The 21,954-nt window shown below is 47.4% G+C and overlaps 1 protein-coding gene across 5 annotated transcripts; it reads left to right on the plus strand.

Moving 5' to 3' along the window:
* The first annotated feature begins 2 nt into the window (after positions 1 to 2).
* Positions 3 to 21,954, plus strand: TRMU (tRNA 5-methylaminomethyl-2-thiouridylate methyltransferase). Of its 5 annotated transcripts, XM_008048816.1 has the most exons (12): positions 3 to 97; positions 2,934 to 3,099; positions 3,555 to 3,642; positions 7,058 to 7,164; positions 11,778 to 11,900; positions 15,143 to 15,315; positions 17,105 to 17,158; positions 17,246 to 17,312; positions 18,790 to 18,890; positions 19,804 to 19,948; positions 20,358 to 20,440; positions 21,418 to 21,954. In XM_008048816.1, exons 2-12 carry the CDS (start codon positions 3,087 to 3,089, stop codon positions 21,580 to 21,582), a joined length of 1,119 nt encoding a protein of 372 aa, XP_008047007.1. In that variant the 5' UTR covers positions 3 to 97; positions 2,934 to 3,086; the 3' UTR covers positions 21,583 to 21,954. The 5 variants fall into 5 exon arrangements, with proteins under 5 accessions (XP_008047007.1, XP_021563583.1, XP_008047005.1 ...); XM_008048814.1 differs by lacking the exon at positions 3,555 to 3,642 and having other exon boundaries at positions 7 to 97; XM_008048815.1 differs by lacking the exons at positions 3 to 97; positions 3,555 to 3,642 and adding an exon at positions 748 to 824.

The following is a 21,954-nucleotide window of genomic DNA, read 5'->3' on the forward strand; positions in this document are numbered from 1 at the left end:
TTGGCTGGCGGACTGATGCTAGCGGCGCGGCATGTCGTGTGCGCCCTGTCCGGCGGGGTGGACAGTGCTGTGGCGGCACTGCTTCTAAAGCGGAGAGGTGAGGCGACCGAGGCCCCTGCCTGCCCCTGAGCGGCTCTCCGTCCGAGAGCCTCCCCATTCTGCGTTGCCTTGGGCAGGTCGCCTCCCTTTCTGGGCGTCAGTTTGCGCGCGGATCTGCCGGGGCATCCCATGTCCTCCCGCCTCGATTCTGTGACTCCTCGACCTCCGCCTGTGTTGTCGCAAGTGCTCGCGACTGCAGCTCCTACGACCTCAGAGAACTTACCCGTTCCCCTCCTCACTTAGAACATAGCAGATCGTGAACTTTTGGGCCAGGAGGGGAGGGTTTCTCCCTGGGTCTGCACCCCTGCGCCCGCGGTGGTGCTGGCGGCGTCTGCACTAACCTGGAGACCACGGACAATAGTGATGGCAGCTGGATCGTCAGAACCTGAGGACTGACCTCTGTAGACACTGCGGCCTCTCGGTGGAGATCCTTGTCCACCCTTCTCTCGAGATGGCAAAATCTTGTGCAGTGTGTCTGCTTATTAAGTCTCTCCTGTGTTCTCCTTTCGTCACAAGACAAGTTTTTCTCCAAAAGCAGTTGCATTTCTTCTGGGCATCCAAATGGAGCCCCGCAGTTGTTTAGGATCCTAAACACTACCTGTCTAAATTCTCCCTTCCCATTGGAGGCCTCATTCACATAGTAACATTTGTGGAGCCTCTGCTGTGACCCACCTTTGGTTCCAGGCACTTGGAATGCAGAGTTGCTTTCAAGCTCCTGACCATAGGTAAATTAATTAAGCCTTTCTCCTCTGTAAAATGCAGATAACACTTAACCTCGGCTGGGCTCGGTGGCTCAGCCTGTAATCCCAGCGCTTTGGGAGGCCGAGGTGAGTGGATTGCCTGAGACCCGCCCGGGAGAGACCTCATCTCTACAGTAAATCAAAAATTAGCCGGGCGTGGTAGCACGCACCTGTAATTCTGGCCACTCGGAAGGCTGAGGCAGAAGGATAGCCGGAGACCAGTGGGTCGAGGCTGCGGTGGCTGGAAGCGTGCCACCACACTCCAGCCTGGGCGACGAAGTGAGACTCCAACTCAAAAAAACACTTAAACTTACAGGGTGACTGAACAGATTGAGTGACAAAATACATATTGAAGGGTTTACCCCAGTGGTCAGCACATATGAGGTATTCAGAAACCAGTAGTGGTTATTAGTTTATATTATTATTCATAACCATAACTATTATCAGAGGTATAATAAACAGTGCCAAAGAGAAGCCTGGACATAACATAAGCATACACAATTGTGAGAAAGAATCAAGGAGAGTTGGAGGTGTCTGAGCTGAAACTTGAAGGAAGAGTAGGATGTCACTAAACAATTTGAGGTGAGGAGGAAGCACTGCTGGTAGAGTCTGTAGTACAAGCAGAAGCGCAGAGGCATGAAAGTGTTGGCTGGGTCTGGCCCAATGGAGCTGGAAGGGGAGGTGAGTGGTGAAGGTTGAGCCCCAGTTTTTGGAAGATGTTCTATTAGGGACTTCACACGTTTTTGGGTAAACAGGAGCCCTTGAAGGTTTCCTATGAGGGGCATGACTGGGTTTTGGGAGATGTAGAAGACTGGCTGTGGGGAGATGATATATCATTTTATTACTTCAAGAAGGCATGCTTTCTCCCGACTACAACTTCCTAATCCACCCTTTCTTGGATTCTCCTCCATGGAGGAAGCAGATGGACTCAGCAGAGAAAAAAATGTCCTTTCCTTCTGTCATTGAGGGCTTTCCCAGCCTTGTTTGGAGGTGCATGTCCTGTCACGCACCTCCTGGAAAGTTAAGCTCCAATCCTAGAGTGTCTGAGCGTGTGTAAGTGGGTCACATCTGTTCATGAGAAAAATGATCAAGCAGATAAGATTAGGAAGAGCAGACTGTTTAAGCTCTGTGTGTAGGGTTGTTCATTCTACAAGCTCTTTTAGCTCTAGTTTTGTGTTAGGCACTTGTAAGAAGTGCTTGGGGACACAGGGTTGAGTTAGACACAGTCTCTGCCTTTGAGGAGATTGGTACTTTACAGTTACAGGGGCAGACTGGAGCAATTGGAGCCCAGTGTGGTAAGGGCTGTAACAGAAGCAGAGTCAGGTGCTTCAGGAAATCAGGTGGGGGTTGCTGATCACCCTCAGGGATGGTCTTGTGTTTTAGTTTTGGCAAAGCTTTGTTGCCAGATCCTTGTTCTTTAGGGGTACTATAGCCTTCTTTAACAGTCAAATACCCTGTCTTTCATTACATTCAGCCCACCCAAGAGAACCAGATTTCTCATAGGATAGGTGGTAAGGCGTTAAGGCTAAAGTTGGCCTTTCCAATATTTGAATGAGTACTTTGTCACAATAGAAAAGAGGGAAAATAGGTTATAAAATATATAGGTGGTACAGCCCTTATAATAAAATATCCAAAAATTTAATGTCTCTATATGATGACTTAGAATCTAAGTCCTACATGGTAACTGGAAATAACTTTTGAAATGAGTTTCCTTTTCTGATAACTGGTTGTTTTTATTTGTTTTGAAAAGTTTTATTGAATTTCAGTTACTTCATTTATCAGAACATTTTTGCTAAGTCCTGTGCACGTGAGGACTCAGGCAAGCAGTTTCAGTCCAGTGATGTGTTGTGATGATGGAAGCCTTTCCAAAGTGCAGCGAGGGTGCAGGGGAGGGAGCACCTAGTGTGACCTGCACTAAGATGATAACTGGATGCCTAAGGGCCACGTGGCAAAGCAGGGATAGCCAGGCAAACCAGGCACAGAAGCGTTGGGAGCCTGGCATGTTGGGAATTACTTGGATCTCAGAAATCACTCCCCTTTTTGCCCAACTTTGCTTTATGTACCCTCTTTAATTTAACTTCTTTCCTCCCCCAGGTTACCAAGTGACAGGGGTATTTATGAAGAACTGGGACTCACTGGATGAACATGGAGTCTGCACCGCTGACAAAGACTGTGAAGATGCTTACAGAGTTTGCCAAATCTTAGACATCCCTTTCCATCAAGTGTCCTATGTGAAGGAGTATTGGAATGATGTGTTCACGTGAGTGCAGGCTACAGCACGTAGGCGGTTTCCGGTGTAGGGATTGCCACAGTCAGCCAGATGTATCCCCCTGCAGCCTTGCACTCCTCCTAGGCAATGATGCCTAAGACACTGCAGAGGCCTCAGCTGCCTTTGGTGGCCTCTGTGTTAGAGACAAGGCCTGGACCCTGCAGCACCCTTGGCTCTCTTACTCTTGCTATTTCGCTGTCAGGTGTCTCTTTAATGCTTCCTTGAACCTTGATGTGTTGCTGCTGCTCAGTTAGGGTAGGGGAACTAAGGCTGAGGTCTCTGGAAGGTGCTGATGGTAGGCATCAATGCCCATGTGTGGGTCAGTGATTAGGGGGTTCTGAGAAAAAGAATTCAGTCCTGTGTCTCTTGAAAACAAGAAACAAACAAAAACTTATAAAATCTAATGCAACCTCAATGATTATTACTAAGTGTTTATTTCATACTAGGTACTGTGCTACATCTGGGAACATTAAGATGTCTACACCAGCCAGGCTCGGTGGCTCAGCCTGTAATCCCACGCTTTGGGAGGCTGAGGTGAGTGGATTGCCTGAGCCCGCGGGTTCGAGACCTGCCCTGGGCAACTTGGCGAGACCTCATCTCTACAATAAATCAAAAAAATTAGCTGGGCGTCCTAGCACTCGCCTGTAGTTCCAGCTACTTGGAAGGCTGAGGTGGAAGGATCACTAGAGCCCAGCAGGTTGAGACTACGGTGGCCAGGAGAGGCCACTGCACTCCAGTCTGGGTGACAGAGTGAGACTCCAACTCAAAAAAAAAAGATGTCTACACCATGGCCCTGTTGTGTGGGAGTTTGCAGTCTAGTTGGGAGGCATACATTATCCTCAGAAAAGTTAATAGTAGTGCCTGGCATGTAGGAAACACCAGTGATTCTATCAAGAGTACTGCAGGTTCAGAGGAGGGAGAAATTTGTGGCATGGAGTGGTCAGGAAGGCTTCATGGAAGAAGAGGGGTTGAAAAGGGCTTGAAAATAACAAAGGAATAGAGAAGACATATCAGATGGGGTAGCAAGAGCAGCAATAAGGGAAAGAGAAATGACCATTGTTTATTTCTTTAATTTTACTTTTTGCTGGACTCTTGTTCATGCAGTGGAGGGAGCTCAGGGCTACTCTCTGGTGAGCCCTGACTATGCTAAGTGCCTGGCAGCCACTGAAGGTGTCTGACAGCAGGCTATGTGCACAGGGTGGGTTGCCCTTTCCTTAATGGACTTTAGCATCAGAAAAACCTCGGGTTCAATCCTGATTCTGCCACTAGTTGTGTGATCTTGGCCAATTTACTTGACTTTTATTTATTTATTTTTTTAAATAAAAAACTTTTTCTCTGACTGTAAAGACCCAGAAAGAGATACTTGACTTTTCTAGTCCTCAATTTTCTCATTCTTAAAATGAGGACAATGCTAATACCTCACAGGGTATTGTAAGACTTAAATGAGATCACTTATACAATTCTAGCAACGTGCCTGGTGTATTAGAAAGCATTTCATAAACATAGCTGTTATTTTCATTATTTAAAAGAGGAGTCTGGCAGCCAAATATAGAATAAATTATGGAAGACCAAAGGCAGAGAATCTAAGGAAATGCTGTTACTAGAGATTTGGGCTTTGTGGGGGAGTGCAGGAGTGGAAGGTAAAGACCGACTATGATGGACCCAGAGGACAAGTCTATCGGTCAGTAGATCTTACATGCATGGTAAACACAGACCTGGACCTGGGTCTTGTGGGGAGGGTGGGGGAAGTACAGCTGGAATCTGTGTTTTAACAAGCACCTCAGCTGGTTCTGATGGAGGGGATTCTCAGGGCTTTACTTTGGGAAACGTGATGGGGCTCAATGACTGATGAGTGCAAGAGGCCAGAGAGAAAGGAGTCAGTGGTCGTTTCAAGATCAAGTCTGGATGGGTCGGGAAAGCTGATTTGGGGGAATCCTGATGAGTACTGTAGGGTATGTGTTGATAGCAAGAGATGCAGGTAAGTTTACATGTCACCCTTTGGTGTAAAGTGTCTAAAATATGTGAGTGTATATGATTTTTGAAGGTTAACTCAGCTGGAACTGAGGCCAGATAGGGAGAGTGACTTGTCCCGAGTACTGTGGCAAGTTAGAAGCGGAGCTTTCCAGACCAGTGGTCACCACTGCTTTCTGGCATTGCTCATTAAGGACTGAAGGGGGGAGGTGGCCTGTTAGTCTTTTCCCATCTCTGAGGCTGCCTCCAAGCTCACCCCTGGGTTGTAGCCAGCCTGCCTTCTGTCCAGGCAGGACAGGCCTAGTCCCAGCCACCCTGGAGGTAGTTATAACATTGCTCATTGGTCTTGTTCTGAGCACTCACCACTCTAGGAGGGGTCTCTAGCCCAGAAGTTTATTTTGAATTCTTTTGTTCAAGGCCAACTGGTCTTCAGGAGTCAGAGTCCAGATGTCCTTTTTAATTGCTCTCTTCCTTACAAGTGCAAAAAAAGTTTCTCTTCTTTCTAGTGAGGGAATAGGCTAGACTTCTTCCTCCATAGTTTTTGCTAATGCCAATTGGCACTACTTCCCTTATGCTATTTAGGAAAGGGTTAACAGTTTGTCTTCATAAACTGGTTTAAGTGCTCAACCTCTTCAACACTTTCTTGTTGCCTGTTATGTAGAAAGTTGGTTGGGTGTATGGCCATACGCAGAGAGACATGAATCTTACTTTAATTTACAGTTTAATGAACCTCTTGAAAACTTTCTAACAAAACAAAATGAAAAGAGTTTAATAATATCAAGTGTTGTAAATATTGAGCAACACGGGTTTTTATGAACATCTGTGGAAAGTGATAAGTGGTAGGAAAACAGTTTGGCATTGCCCGCCAAAGTTGAAGATATACAAGTAATCTATGATCCTGTGCAGATTTATAATCCATCTTCAACCTTGTCGATTAATAATGTTTTAGGTTAAATGAAAAAAAAATCATGTATCCCAAAAGTACACCAAATTTTAAACTCCTGAAATAGGCATCCTGAAGTGAATCTTCTAAGACTGTGAAATTATTGCTGTGTCTTGTTGGTAGAGTAGCATCAATCTCCCATGTTCAATCAGTCTGTTAGAGCAGAAATCCACTGAGTTAGTATGACCTGTTCCACTTTAAGCACCCAGGAGGTAGCTTGTCCTCAGAAGTGTGTATGTTGGTCACATGAGAAAAGTTTCTGTGGGCACGTTTGCCTAGTGAACTGGGTTTCCAGGCTGAGATTGCAGAATGGCTCATAGGGCCCTGACTTGTAACTCTAGATGATTTCATTCCTACTGTGACTCAGACATTATCTGTCTCACCTAACCTCCTGTGTTGGAGGAGTCTCAGGAAGCAGGAGTTTAGTAAGATTCCCAAGGCCCCTACTTGCTCCTGACCTCACACTCCCTGTGAGCCTGTCCCCACTGGGGAGACGCACAAGGGGAAATGACACCTTGCTGTTCATCCAGGTTATCAGTTAGAATCAGATGGCATGTGCGATGAGCTGTAAACAAATGATTAAAATATTGAAAATGACTTTATGCTGAAGCTCTCCTATTTTGCAGAAAATTATAGTTGTGGTATAACAAGGAGAAGTTCTATATTAAGCAAGTAATTTAGCTGGTTTATTTTTTATGTTTATATTTTTCTGAGTCGGGGTCACACTGTTTCACCTAGGCTGTAGTGCAGTGGCACAATTGTGACTCACAGCAGCATCGACCTGGGCTCAGAGATCCTTCCGTATCAGCCTCCTGAGTAGCTGGGACTAGAGGCGCACACCACCATCCTGACTAATTTTTTATAGAAATGAGGTCTCATTATGTTGTCTAGGCTGGTCTCCAGCTCCTGGGCTCAATCCGTCCTCCTGTCTTGGCCTTCCAAAGTGGGATCACAGACATGAGCCACTGCACCTGGCTGATTATTTTTTGAGGTCTGTTTCACACTTAGGACTAAAGTCTTTTTCTTTTATTCCAGTGATTTTTTGAATGAGTATGAAAAAGGAAGGACTCCAAATCCTGACATCATCTGCAACAAGCATATCAAATTCAGTTGCTTTTTTCATTATGCTCTGGATAATCTTGGTAAGTAATCTGGAGTTTTTTTCATTTGTTTTTAAAAAGCATAGATTTTCAGACTTTCAGAGATAATCAGAAGCCAAAACCTTGTAATAGTTTCATCTTTCAGGAAGAAAGGTGGTAGTGAAAATGATATTTTGTATTTCACTGAATAAGAATGAACCTTCTGACTGGGCATGGTGGCTTGCACCTATAATCCCAGTACTTTGGGAGGCTGAGGTGGGAGGATAACTTGAGGCCAGGGGTTCAAGAACAGCCTGAGCAACATAGCGAGATCCCATCTCTACAGAAAATTTAAAAATTAGCTGGGCATGATGTTGTACATCTGTAGTCCTAGCTACTTGGGAGGCTCAGATGAGAGGATTGCTTGAGTCCAAGAGTTCATGGTTGCATGATTGCACCACTGCCCTCCAGCCTGAGTGACAGGACAAGACCTTATCTCTTAAAAAAAAAAGAAAAAAGAACCTTCTGCTGAAGTGCACGTGATGTGTCCTCGGTAGAAGAGAGGACTGTTAATCATGGACCACAGAAGTGTGAGGACAGAGACAATAGAAGGCAGGACAGCCAACTCCAGAAAATCTCCAGGAAAGATATGTTGGCTTACTGGCCAAAAAATTGAAAGGTGCTAGTGCTGCAGGAGGAGGGAGGAGATGCTTGGAAAATAAGATTCTGATATTAAATTGTTAATAATCTTAATAAGGTATCACCAGCAAGATAAAAGGTCCATTAAAAACAAAAGTAGATGACTCTGTAAGTAAAGGCTAAAACTTTGGGAAAATGCCAAGGGTAACAAAACTTTTGAATGCCTGGTCAGAGGACTCCAAAATAGGATAGGCCTACTGCTCAGGAACCACCAGGCCAGGAGCCCAGAGGCCTGTGGTTTTCTTTTTTTGAGTCAGAGTCTCACTCTGTTGCCCAGGCTGGAGTGCAGTGGCATGCTGACAGCCACTGCAGCCTTAACCTGCTGGGCTCAGGTAATCCTTCTGCCTTAGCATTCTAAGAGACTAGAACCACAGGTGCATGCCACCATGCCCGACTATTTTTTTTTTGACAAAGTCTCGCCAAGTTGTCCAGGCTGATCTTGAATCCCTGGGCTCAGGCAATCCTCTTGCCTCTGCCTCTCAAAATGCTGGGATCATAGGCATGAGCCACTGTACCCGGCAGCCTGTGGTTTTTTGTTTTTTTTTTTTGATTTGGAGTCTCACTCTGTCGCCCAGAGTGGAGTGCAGTGGCATGCTCCCGGCCACTGCAGCCTCAATCTGCTGGGCTCTGGCAATTCTCCTGCCTCAGCCTTTCAAGTAGCTAGAACTATAGGTGTGCACTACCACGCCCAGCTAATTTTTTGATTTATTGTAGAGATGAGGTCTCACCAAGTTTCTCGGGCGTGTCTCGAACCTGCGGGCTCAGGTATTCCACTCACCTCAACCTCCCAAAGCGTGGGATTACAGGCTGAGCCACCGAGCCCGGCTGCCTGTGATTTTTATGTGGCCTTGTGCCCTCCAGCAAGGGGATATTCCTTAAACTGGGAGCTAGAGCAATGTAGAGAAGTTACTGGGGCCACAAGGAGGCAAGAGGATGCCTTGCCTCTGAGATGCATTTGTATCTAGGTTCAGCTGAGCTGTGATTTGGTGTCCTGTGGAACTTACAGGGTCTGTGAGTGATCTGCATCAGATCCCACCTGGGTCCCTGTTGCATCCTCTCTACCTGGGCCATAGCACCCTGCATGCAGGTTCAGCTTTACTCCCAGCAGTGGTTCTAGATGTGATTGTATTTAGGGAAAGTTTCAGGGGCCCTGGTTCATGACTCAAGAAAGTCAGTGTTTCATCATCCTTTTTGCTTGTCATGTTGAGACTTTTCTCCTTGCTCCCAAAAGTGAGTTTCTGCTTAGTCTTGAGAACAGGTCTGTGTTCTACCTGATTCAAGTTCCCGTGTCTCTCTTTTGTTTTTCTGGGTTTGAAGTCATGTGTTTGTAGCCTGTGCTAGAAGTCCGCCTTACCATTAGAAGTTGGGGCCCTACCACTAGCTGGCAACTTGTCTGCTCACCAAATCTACAAATTTTGTCAAATCCTAAATTTTTTCTTTCTTGATTCCATCTGCATATTGGGACATCCCCATTTCTTTTTTATAGTTTAATTTTTATTTATTCTTTTAGAAACAGAGTCTCACTCTGTCACCCAGGCTGGAATGCAGTGGTGCAATCACAGTTCACCGCAGCCTTGAACTCCTGGGCTTAAGTGATCCTCCTACCTCCTGAGTAGCTGGGATTGTAGACAGGTATGCCCCACCATGCCCAGTCCTGTTTCCTTTTAGTGAACCTTTCTGATGCTAAATAGCTTGCTTAGATTATCTCTTGGCATCTGTTGTTATACTTTGTGAATTTTAGGTTCTTTTTCCTGTCCCCTGGTCATTGAGGTCACCATAAATGAGTTTCTGAAGTTCTGGATACCGGTCTCTTGGTTTGTTCTGTCCCACTGCAGCTCATTTTTTTGTCTATGGCCACATCCTAAGACATCTATCATTACATGCCAGAGGTCCAGGAGTGTCAGCACTTTTAGCAATGACTTAGATTAATTAATTCAATAAAACAAAGTTGATAAGACCTGGTTTGGTTGAAGTTTGTATGTAGAAGACCTGGGGATCTAGTTGCCCCCAGGCTGACTGAGCCAGTAGTCTGATGTCTTTTATCAAAGCCAGCACAGACTGAGCTCACCTTGATGGACAGAGATTGTGCGAGAAAGGGCGATGAGTCCACTGTGTTCTGCTGGCAAGGCCATCTCTTTCATTCAGGAAAAGAGTGACAGACTGATGGAATGTGAATTGATTTTGATTTCTAGGGTGTCTGGAAATTATCCTCTGAGCTATTGAGATTACTTTGGGTGATAGTGACAGTGATGAAGAAGATGAAGAGTGAGTTAGGATTACATTCTTTGTGTGACACCAGAGGGGGGATTTAAGATTCGCAGGAGAAATATTTCACTCGGAGGAAGTGCAGACAACTATTTAGGAAGAGAATGTTTGCCTTTGGAGAGCACTAAGCTCTCTGTCACCATAGCTTTTTAGGGAGGCCCTAGGTAGCCATCTGTTAGGCATGCTTGGGAAGGAATTTCTGCAGTAAATGTTTCCAAGTCTGAAATAATGGCAACATAGAATAAAAGTACATGAAACTCAGACTTCTGAAATCTTAGGGCTTCTCACAGAAGAATCCTACAGCTTGCTTTCTTTCTTTCTTTCTTTCTTTCTTTCTTTCTTTCTTTCTTTCTTTCTTTCTTTCTTTCTGCTGTATATGTAGTTCTTTAAGGAAATAAATTTAAAAGTGAGTTTTTTTCCCTCTGTTAGAAAATTAGTGAAGTAGTGATCATGATCCCTAAAGTTGGTTTTTCAGATAGTTAATATGCAGCAGTTAATTCTTGCTGTCTTCTTTTCTTTTCTTTTTTTTTTAATTGGAGTCTCACTCTGTTGCCCAGGCTGGAGGTCCGGGACACACTCACAGCCACTCCAGCGTCGACCTGCTGGGCTGTGGTGATCCTTCCACTTCAGTCTTCCAAGTAGCCAGAACTATAGGCGTGCGCTACCACGCCAGACTAATTTTTGATTTATTGTAGAGACGTGGTCTCACCAAGTTGCCTGGGCTGGTCTTGAACCCGCAGGCTCAGACAGTCTACTAGCCTCGGCCTCCCAAAGTGCTGTGATTACAGGCTGAGCCACCAAGCCCAGCCTTATTTTCTGTTTTTATACTAAGCTAGTGTGGTTGGTTAAATGCTGAATCAGTTTTACTACACCTTTCAAAAAGATCTCTTGCAATAGCTGAAATTTGTACACAGTGAAAAAGGTTATAGACTTATATGTGCCTTGGTAGGTTCTTTGACTTTTTTGTGTAATGTAAAAAGAAGACATTGAATGTGCTGGATGGTCCTTCACTGTGATTAAAAAAAAAAAAGAGAGAAAGAATACATATTTATTAAAGAAAATTTAAAAGTACAGAACAATAAAAAGAGAAGGGAAAACGTCATCTGTAATTTTACTCCAGAATCAAAGGAATAGACCTTCTGATGTTTTTCTTCATTTTTTCCTGTATATTAAAACTAGCAGAATCATAGTATTATATAATTTTCCCCCTACTTAACAATGTCATAGGCATTTTCCCAAGTCATTAAACATTCATTAGAAGTGCCACTGTTATGGCAATGCATTGTAATTCACTTTACATTCTCCCAGTGTTGAACATTTTTGTTGTTTTCAATTTTTCCTCAGTATTGTAATGAACTCTAAAATGAACATTTTGTTCTTAAATCTTTGCATGCATATCTATTTCTTTAAGCCAAAATGAGTGACTTGATAGATACTAACTTTTGAAAGACTCTTAAAGGTGCAATAAAACTTTGCAGCTGGGTTATATCAGCTTAAATAAGGAGCTAAAGGCTGCTTGCTTGACAAGATTTCATGAGTGCCTCTATTCTCTGGGAAATCCATATTTGAGGGTGGGGTTTAATATCTGTATATACTGTCCATGTAAGACCTCAGGTCTGCATGCTTCTTTCAGCTCCCTTGGCTCATGCTGACCAAGGCCGATGAATGAGAGTCTAAAATCTGATCCTTGTGTTTTTAAAAAAACCTCACAGGAGCAGATGCTGTTGCCACAGGTCACTATGCAAGAACTTCACTGGAAGATGAAGAAGTCTTTCAGCAGAAGCACATTAAGAGGCCAGAAGGGCTTTTCAGAAATCGATTTGAAATTAGAAATGGTAAGTTAAAGTGCCCAGGTCAGAGCTTTATTCTTTGTGAAAAAAGCAAAATATTTTGAAGAATGACAGTGGGTCATATCTGAACACACCTGCCATTCCTTTCTCTGTATGCTTCAAACTAGCTTGTGTTTTTTCAGCTCACATTTGAAAAGGCGCAGTTACCAAGAGGGTCATTTCCCCCAAGGGCATGAGATTGGGCAGTAAGAAATGCCCCTGCTGGCCTGGTGCCAGGGTAAGGGCTGGTGAAAAATTACATCAGATATTTATAATCCAGTTCTAGACATGGTCTGTTGGTGATTTGAATGTTCCAAAGATATCTAGGGGAATATATGACAGTGACAATTGGGGTGCCATAGGTTTAGCCAAGGCCTTGTACTTAGCATCAAGTTCATTAGGGTGTGAGGTTTGGGCAGACTTAAGTGTGATATGCGTGCAGGGCCTGCCATTGACCATGTATGCCTGGGGTCGGGCTTTGTAGCTGTGTCTGCAAAGGTGATCTACACAAAATAGATGTCGGAGAGCAAAGTTTCACCTTTCTAGAAAAAAGTGAATGCCAGACAGCTCAGAAGCTGCTGGCTTGCCCTGGTGTATGTGTTGTTGAGTGAAAAACCAAGTGGCACTCAGGGCCATGTTTCTGCAAGGAACTTCCATTGTAGCATCTGAAGGGTTAGCATTTCTGATGGCCTGCTGAGAGCCTGCCTCACAGTCACCTGGGCGTCACTGAATTCAGATTCTGGAACATTATTTCCGTCACACTCCCATCTGGAGAATGGGGATCTCTGGGAGTAGGGCAGGGCTTTACATGCACACATTTCACTTTGCTTCTCTTTGCAGTCTCATGAAGTGCTTGCTCTCACCTCACCTAGCCCGAAACAAAACTGATCTCATTCCATTTCACAGATGAGGAAACTGAGGCCTGGATGAAGTCATTTGGACTTGGGTACTCAGGTGGCAGAATTCAATCCAATTCTGCTAGTTCCTTAGTTCCTGCTGTTCCTGCTATGTCAGGCCCCAGCTGAGTTATTTTCTCATGTCACTGAGTCCATCTTGAAGGCAGAAGCGATGATGTGGTAGTGTACTTGGTCAAGGGAGCCTTGAGTGTGCCAGCAGTATCAGCTGTCCTGTGTTCTTTCCCTCCTCCCCTCACAGCAGAGGGTGTTCAGGTCACTTCACTGATTCAAGCCCAGACAAGAACAGCATTCTCTTCATGCTGGGAAACTTCCCACTGCCACCTGAAGGATGCTGGGTCCACCCCTCTGGAAAACCCCTCCATTTCAGGAAGACGAGTTTAAATGCAAAGCTACTTGGGAACTCCACTGTGGAATTCACCAAGTAAATGAAGAGCCTGAGTAGATGAGGGTTTATTCCATTTGACTAGACATTCCTGCATATCTCCTAGAAAACCATCTACCTTGCAGAGCTGGGAGCCATGACCGTAGGCCACATGTCCATGCCCTCTGAGACTTTTCTGATAGCATTGGCATGCATTTTGTTGAGTATGTTTTCTGTGTGGTAGTTTTCATAATGCCACAGTGTCTTTGCTGTCATTGTGTTTTATAGGCACACTAAAGCTTTCTATTTATTCTATTCTTACCAAATTGCCCTGGCCTGGCCTGGGTCTTAGGGGAGTGCACATGCAGGGGCAGTAGAAAGCCTTGGCTCAAATCAGTCAGCTCCCGAGACCAGCATTTCCCTAGGTGCTCGTAGGTCTGGCCTGTGATTGGGCATGTTCCCTCCCCTGCACAGCGTGATACCACTGGCCTGGCAGAGCCAACACGAACAGCCATGGTGCATAAATAAGGCTCTGGCACAAGCAGGCCCCTACAAGTGTTAGTTCCTTTCTGCCCCTTTCCTCTCTGGTAGTTCAGTTAGTGTTGACAGCTTCATTTTTTCAAAATCATAGATTTTTCATTTGTTTTAAAATAATCCAAAGCTAGGAGAAAATGGAAATCACTCCCAGTGTTCCTAGGCTTTTATATACATATATACTGTTTGAATGTATTTAGTTATCAAACAAAAAGTAGAATTTGCAAAATGAATCTGCTTACATGATAACTAGTTGACTGAATGCTATTTCATTTTTTACCTGGTTCTATTTTTTACATAAAAGCTAATGGAATAGGAATTGGGAGGTTAGGCACAGTTTCCACCTCTGCTATTCTCTACCTATACTTTTCAGGCAAGTTGCTTTAGTCATCTAAGCCTCAGTTTTCTCATCTGTAAATAGGGATAATTCTCCCTCACATGGCTAACATGAGACTCAATATATGGAAAACATTAGCTACATAGAGTGCACGCTGCATACACGACCGTGCCAAGCCATGCAGGGTGTGTGTGCTGTGTAACCTGTGTGACAGACTCTGACTATAACTTGTGGGGTATTTCTTGGCACTAGACATGAGAGAGGTTGAAAGAAGCCATAATACTGATATTCTGCTTAGTTTTTTTCCATTGGTCATTGAACTTGAAAGTGGGAACCTGACAGTTCCAATTGAGAAATTCTGTAGCCTGCGGACAGGACTGATCTGGCCCACGAGTGGAGCCAGGCTTTCTTTTCAGAACCTTGGTAGTGGTTCATTCACACCCCTGCAGCATTGCCTTAAAGCCAAAGATGGTTCTTTACAATCAAAAACAGAATGTTAGAGAAACTGCAGGAGGGCATCTGACAAATATCAGCTTGGACTCTAAACAAAAGTCATTGTTACCCAAGGAAAAAAGTGACTTTAAAAGTGGAGTGCTGACTGAAAGAAGATCTTTTTTATCCAGTAGTTGAATCTGGGGAAATTAAAGGAGTCCTTGAAAGCAGCCATGGCATGAACACTTTCTGTAACTGTTAGAAAAAAAGCACAGCTGCCACCCTCTCAATGGAATTTTCTATAAGTTGCTGTCATATTCAGTTTTCCCAAATTTGGCTGAATTTTAGACTTGTTTTTTTCCTTATCACTTCAGAACATTTTTCACGTGATGTTTCATCTTTGAAAATATCATAATCTAAAATATGAACTGGAGTGATTTCCTTATATAAAATTATATAAAATTTACTTTCTCTGTAGATAAATTAGAGGTGAGAGTTTTTCTTACATTGACTCTGGTGGTGGTTTTATTCCCTAGTAGTCTGCTACTGAGTATTGATTTTCGCTTCTCACAGACCAGAGGTAATCTAAGTAAACAAAAGGACGTTAATAAAAGTAAAGTATCTTATTTTTATTCCTGCAACGTCTTTTGTTCTTTACTCTTGGCAGTGGTAAAACTTCTCCAAGCAGCTGACAGCTTTAAAGACCAGACCTTCTTTCTCAGCCAGGTTTCCCAGGATGCCCTGAGGAGAACCATCTTCCCTCTGGGGGGATTAACGAAAGATTTTGTAAAGAAAATAGCTGCTGAGAATAGACTTCATCATGTGCTTCAGAAAAAAGAGGTATGAGTGAGTATTTGCTTGATGAGTGCATGTGTACATTCACTGGCTCCATGGTACAGGGAGAAGTGGGAGGCTGTGTGGTCACAGTGCTCTTCCCCCTCCCATAGTCAGAGAGGAGCCTGGAGGAGGAGGAGGCTGGAGACATTGGCTCAAGCACACAGTTGAAGGCGCTGATGACATTCAGAAACAGCCTAACGTGACTTCTTCCAGCTTTTCCCACAGTCTTGGCAGCTGGTTGGGGTGTTCTTGGGTCAGCCTGACAGGTGTTCAGGGCAGTGTCATGCAGCACTGAGATTCTCTAGGAAGGGCAGGCGCTCTGCCGCCGTCTGCACACAGATCTGCCCTGCCATCTTTTTGCCCAGCACAGACTCGTCCAGTGCCATCTGTGCCAGGTGCTGTTTCCTGGGCCCCGCGGAGAAGATGACAAGCAAGTAGTTCCATCCCTGCCTTCATGGAGCTCACAGTCAAGCAGGGAGAAAAACAGGAGATGTATCACTATAAACCTAGAATATATCTATAGAGGGAGGTACAGGACCCTAGGAGAAGCACCAGTGTGGTCTAATTGAGATTGGGGGATAGAGATGCCAGGAAAGCCTCTGAAGAGATTACATTTAGCCTGAGACCTAAAGGATGAGTAGGAATCAGTGTCATGTAGAAGGTTGGGAGGAACAGTCCCGACAGAGGGAAGAACATGTGCAAAGGTCCTAAGACAAGAACAAACCTGGAAGCCAGGCATGATTGTACACGTCTGTGGTCCCAGCTACTCAGGAGACTGAGGTGGGAGGATTGCTCGAGCCCAGGAATTTGGGCATCATGATAGTAAAATCCTATCTTTAAAAAAAAAAGAGAGAGAGAGAAGCTAGAAATCTTGGAGCACTGTTGGAATTAGCGTAGAGTCAATTGGGCGGCTTGGTAATAGAGGGTGAGGCTGTGGTGGGATGAGCCTCGCAAGCTCAGCAGACCCCTGGGTGCTTAGTTGAATCTGGCCATGTCAGGGATTGATGCAGCTTTAGCTAAAGCCACTCCTTCATGTCTGTTTTCCTGGAAATGGGCACAGTCACACCTTTTATCAGCAAGTCATTGTCCCCAAAGAGCACACCCAGCTGTTGTCCTCTGCCTGTCCTCTCTTGTGGTTTTCAGTTTCCAGGTGTTGCTCTGTGGTGGGAGCTGAGGGAGCAGCAGAGACGGATGGGGCAGGTTCCCATCTTTATGGTACCTGCGTTCCAGAGGGCCACAAACCAAAGAGTAAGCGATGGAACTGCTTGCCATATGCAGTGGTGGAGAGAGCTCACTTCAGTCCAGTCTTCTCGTGCCTGGAAAGAGGAACTGAGAAAAGAACCTCTGTTCTCCGGCTCTCCCCTGGAGCTCTCCCCTGTGCCTTGGCTTCAGGCCTTGTATTCTGCTTCCTGCCCCTACTCTTGTCCCTGTCTCTTCCCTTCTACTCACAAGATGATGGCCTGAAGTTTGGGCTTGACCAGGTCTAGTTTATTTCCTCGGGCAGCTAGTATGACGTGCTGCCATGCAATGATTAGACCCTTCTGGGATGAGATGATGAGATGTTCTTTAAGCCCCTGGAGTTCTGTTTATGGCCTGCGACTGGCATCTGAGGGTGCAGGAGGAGGACAGCCACGCCTCTGCCCTGGAAGTGTGAGGCAGATGAGGCTGGGAGGCCCGGGGCCTCCTTGGGGTGTCCGAGTGCAGCACCACCTCTCCTCCTGGTCCCAGGCCCACGCTGGCACAGGATGCCCTGCCTGTGCCCCTCTCATGGCTGGCTTTCCTCTCATTTCAGAGCATGGGCATCTGTTTTGTCGGTAAAAGAAATTTTGAACATTTCATTCTTCAGGTGAGTGTTCTTTGATGCAAAGGGGGAGGGGCTGTATATCTACTCTGGGCCTGCATCTTGTTTAGTAATGAAATGTTTGTTTTCCAGTATTTGCAGCCTCAACCTGGTAAATTTATTTCTATAGAAGACAATAAAGTTCTGGGAACACATAAAGGTGAGATACAGTCTCTGGCCGCCTTTCATCTTAAACTCCTCAAGTCGTGGGGTTTCAGCTCTGAAAAATTTAGACAGGATGTCTGCCATCCCTTCCATATCAGCCAGTGACTCTTCTGAAGCTCTGCAGGGTATGCTGGGATGGGTACACACGGCATGGGATTCAACAGTCATGTTGACTGGGGCTTTGTGCATCTCAAGATGTAGTCTCCTTCGAAACATTGGAATTAGTAAAAGTACCCCATCTGACTTAACTTGGAAGGACTGTGTGCTGTGCATTATGAATCAGGTCCCTGTAAATAGAACAATTTTCTCACTATTTGAAGAAAATGTTAAACTACAGAAAACTCCACTCTAATGGAGGGAGTTAGGTGGACTTCACAGCATGACGTGGGTGATTAAGGACCACAGGAAGCAATGGGGTCAGGTGTTCCACTCTGGCAGGTTGCTACACGGTGGTGTGTTCTTCATTCATGTGCAGACATTTACTGGGGCAGGGCCACCATGAGCCTATGCTGTGCTGCTATGGGGATGATGGGGACCTAATTAGTCACAAGGGCTCACAGTCCTGGTACAGGGCCAGATAGTGTGGCCATCATTCGATTGGTGCAGTTTTGAGGCCAGCCTCCCAGCGTTGACAATTAGGTGAGTCTTGACCAGCGCAGGCCTGAGCTGAAACTGGCTAGGAGGACAGGGCTGCTGCTCAGATGTGGGGAGTCTCACAATGAATTGCACCTGGACATTCTCCACGTCCTGTGGAGGGAGAGCCAAGTGGGGCCAGTTGTTCCTGAGACTGGAGAAGGTGACAACCTTTCTGGAGACAGAACTGCCCAACACAGAACTGCCTGGTGTAGTTCCCAACCCTGTTGCCAGAAGGTGGCTAGAGGACTGTTTGCCCTGTATTCAGTTGTCAGGCTTCACTGAAGTAACATGGTGAATCCCATCAGGCCATCTCTGCCTATGCACGCACCTCTCCAGAGGAGCAGGAGGCAGTGAGCTGTGTGCTGCGGGGTGCGGGGGGCATGCCAAGTACAGCCAGGAAAGGACTGGGCACAGAACTCAGGCAGCCCTGCCACAGTTACAGCGGGGCAGGAGTGGACACATCTTAGGAAGCGCAGCTACGTCAGGCTCAGTGAGGAGGGGCTCCTGGCTTCACATGGGCTCTCAGCCACATTGTGCCCTCACATCAGGTGCTCCTATTGCTAGAAGTTGCTCCTTCGGGGGTACAAGGCACGGCCTTGGTCACCATTAACATTCCTCATGTCCAGCCAGGTCTGGATGAGGATGGAGTGTGCTCAGGTGCTTGGTCAGGGCTGGTTCTGGGTGTGGGAGAACCATGGCTTCTGAGTGAGCCACACTGCTGCCAGGCCTGCTCTGGGCTGCCCTCAGTGGTCCAGCATCCTCTCTCCCCCTTATGAGAGGTGTGACATTCAGAATGGAACACATTCTCCAGGCTCACAGAGAAGCTCTTTCCGTAGGTTGGTTCCTGTATACTCTGGGCCAGAGAGCCAAGATCAGTGGCTTGAGAGAGCCGTGGTTTGTGGTGGAGAAGGATGGCACCAAGGGCGACGTGTTTGTGGTGAGTCGGGCAGGTCTGCAGGTAGACACCAAGTCTGGTTCTGGTGGGGCTGGCAGTGTTTATGGGACCAGGGCTTGAGAAAGCATCTGTTGCTTCATAGTGCTTGTGACTGACTCTGTCCCTGTCCTCTGCCCCTCACCTTCCTGCTGCATTCTTCTGGGACTGACCTGAGGAAGCCGAAGGTTTTGTCTCTCTTGTACAGTGGTCACTGGTAATCATCACTTAATCCTAAAAACAGATACTGTTTATCTGGTTTTACAAGAGGACTGTGCCAGAGATTAATAAGTACTTTGCTGGTGGTCCCATGGAGAGGTGGTAGCTTCAGTGCCTCGGACAGTGCCAGCCGTAGTAGGATTAGTAAGTTGTCAGGTAGATGCCAGTGGCCAAGCCAGGATTAAACCAGGCCGCCTGCCATTATAGGAATCGTAGCTACCGTGACCTGTGCCTTAAAGTAGGGCTTATCAAAAGGGTTGTGCCCCCACCCCACCCCGAGGATGTTGCCAGTGTCTGGAGATATTTTGGCTGTCACAGCTTGAGTATGGAGCAGGGGGAATGGGTAGTGCTGGCATCTATGGGTAAGGCCAGGGACACTACTACACAGCCTGCAGGGCTCGGGCCAACCCCCATGCCTAGCAGATCTACCAAGCCCCAAATCTCAGAGCACCTGGGTTGAGAAACCTTGCAAGTTGACTGCCGTCTTGTTCTTTGGCACAAATACAGGGGGGCCTTCTCTTAGATGCAGGCAGACAGGCCGGCAGGCCTCACTTAGAATGGCACCAGTATAGTCATCAGTGCACATTTGCTGATAAGATTGTTGTTATTGATAACTACACTGAGGCATGCCTTGGGGTGAGAGGCCCTTCTGCTGAGGGCTCCAGAGCATCCCCACCTTCGCATTCCTCTCCCTCCACAGGCCCCTCGGACTGACCACCCGGCCCTGTACAGGGACCTGCTGCGCACCAACCGCGTGCACTGGATCGCCGAGGAGCCGCCTTCGGCCTTGGTCCGGGACAAGATGATGGAGTGTCACTTCCGATTCTTCCACCAGATGGCACTAGGTGACTAGGTGGGAGGGATCTCAAGGAGAAGCCCCTTGGAGCTGAGCTTCCTGGGGCCAGATCTGGGCAAGAAGGTCCCCATTGTGGAGATGACATAAAATACTCGAAACTCCCAAGTCTGTGCCTGCTCTGTGAGAGGCCAGGACGCAGGGAGCAATGTGCTCCTTTGCCTGATGCAGGAAGGACCCAGGTGTGCTGGCCTAGGCAGCAGTGTATATGCTGCCCCTGAGGTGTCCTGCCATGTCCACTGGCCACACTGGCAGCTCTGAGTCTCTCGGGATGTTGCCTTATCCTAGCAGGAGTCCTTTCCCTCCATGGGCTGATGATCCTTCTTGGGGGCCTGCAACCTGGGACTAACCAGATGAGGCAAGGCCTGTGCCCCCCTCCAAGAGCTCTCTCTTCTGCCCAGTGCCCTGCGTGCTGACTCTCAATCAAGATGGTACTGTGTGGCTGACAGCTGTGAGGGCTGTGCGGGCCCTCACCCCAGGACAGGTGAGTAGGTGGCGCAGATCGGAAGGGTGAGCCCAGCTCTCATTGTGCTCCAAAGCCCGAGAGGGGATACCCAGCTGGAAGGCAGGGTCTCAGCTTTGCCATCCACGTATGGCAGGTACCTGGGTAGCTCTGCTCTGGAGAGCGCAGTCCTCAGTGCCCATGACATCAGATGGGGTTAGTGTGCTTCATGCTCTGAAAGGACCATATTGTGCTTTATCTCCACCGGGGCACCTGGTTTACAGAGGAGGGGCTGGAGGCCCAGGAAGGGGCAGGGGTGCTCGGGTCACACAGTACCCCCACCCCACTTTGAGGCTCCTTTCCTTTAATGACAACCACGAGACTTCCCACTCTGACTTCTCCTTCCAGCTGGCTCTTGCTTGGCCACTGGGAGGCCCAAGCTTCAGGGCTGAGCCCCAGGTGTGAGGACAAAAAGGGGCATAGGCGTGAGGATTGGAGGCAGAAAACAGGTAGACAGGGTGTGCAGGAGCTCTGAAGATGGGCCCCTGACCATGAGTGGGCAAGAGAGGGTGCAGGCTGGGCTTTCAGGTGTGGGCCCGAGGGCTCTCCTAAGGGCAGGAACTGCCCAGGAAGTGAGGGAGGGCGGGGAAAGCTTCCTCAGGCTCTCAACACCTTCCCTCTGGTCACATCTGCCAGATTCTCGAGGGCTGCAGAGACCCGCCAATGTGGAGAGGGCCTTGTGGCTGTCCCACTCAGGGAAGGGGACCCTGATCTTGAACTGCCCTCTTTAATGAAGCTGCTGGGAGTACCAGGCCCCTCCCACCCACCAACAGCAGCAGTGGACCACTACCCCTCGAGAACCTGGGCAGGTAGAGCGGAGGAGCAGGCCCTGCCTGGAGCTCTAAGCACAGGTGAAGCTCCGGAGATCACGCTGCCCCTCCCTGTCTCAGTCATAGACCAGTGGCATCAGGCCTGGCTCCCTGAGCACGCCTGACCCAGGGCCCCTCCCTCCTCTCCAGTTTGCCGTGTTCTACAAAGGAGACGAGTGCCTGGGCAGCGGGAAGATCCTGCGGGTGGGGCCATCGGCCTACACACTTCAGAAGGGCCAGGGTAAAGCCGGAGGAGCTCCTGAGGGCTCTGGCAGCATCCCAGGTGATGGCCCGAGCCTGCGTCCCTCACTCTGATGGAGACGAGCTGCTGGAGGAGGCCTGTGAGGACAGGGCCCAGTGGTGGGCGGCCAGGGGACAGTGCGAGTCACCAAGGGCCCGAAGCAGGAGATCTTGGGATGGGAGAGCCAGCTGGGCCAGTCAGCTTCTGCAAAGCCTTCAGAGCCCAGGCGAGCTCCAGGAGGGCCCTGTCTCCTCCAAGCTGGAACTCCAGCAGCCAGAAGCGTTTGCTGATTAGCGGGTGTGTCCCGAAGGTCCTATTTCTAGAGTGCCTCTTTTGCTGTCTCTCCCTCTCCGGGGGGTAGTTTCAATCTCTAGCCTGTGGAGGGAAGCTGTGGTGGGGGCTACCCCGGCTGCTCGGACAGTGTTAAATAAACATACTTTCAGGGA

This window comes from Carlito syrichta, unplaced genomic scaffold, assembly GCF_000164805.1.
Source record: "Carlito syrichta isolate Samal-C Ts95f unplaced genomic scaffold, Tarsius_syrichta-2.0.1 Scaffold126791, whole genome shotgun sequence".
Lineage (NCBI taxonomy): Eukaryota > Metazoa > Chordata > Mammalia > Primates > Tarsiidae > Carlito > Carlito syrichta.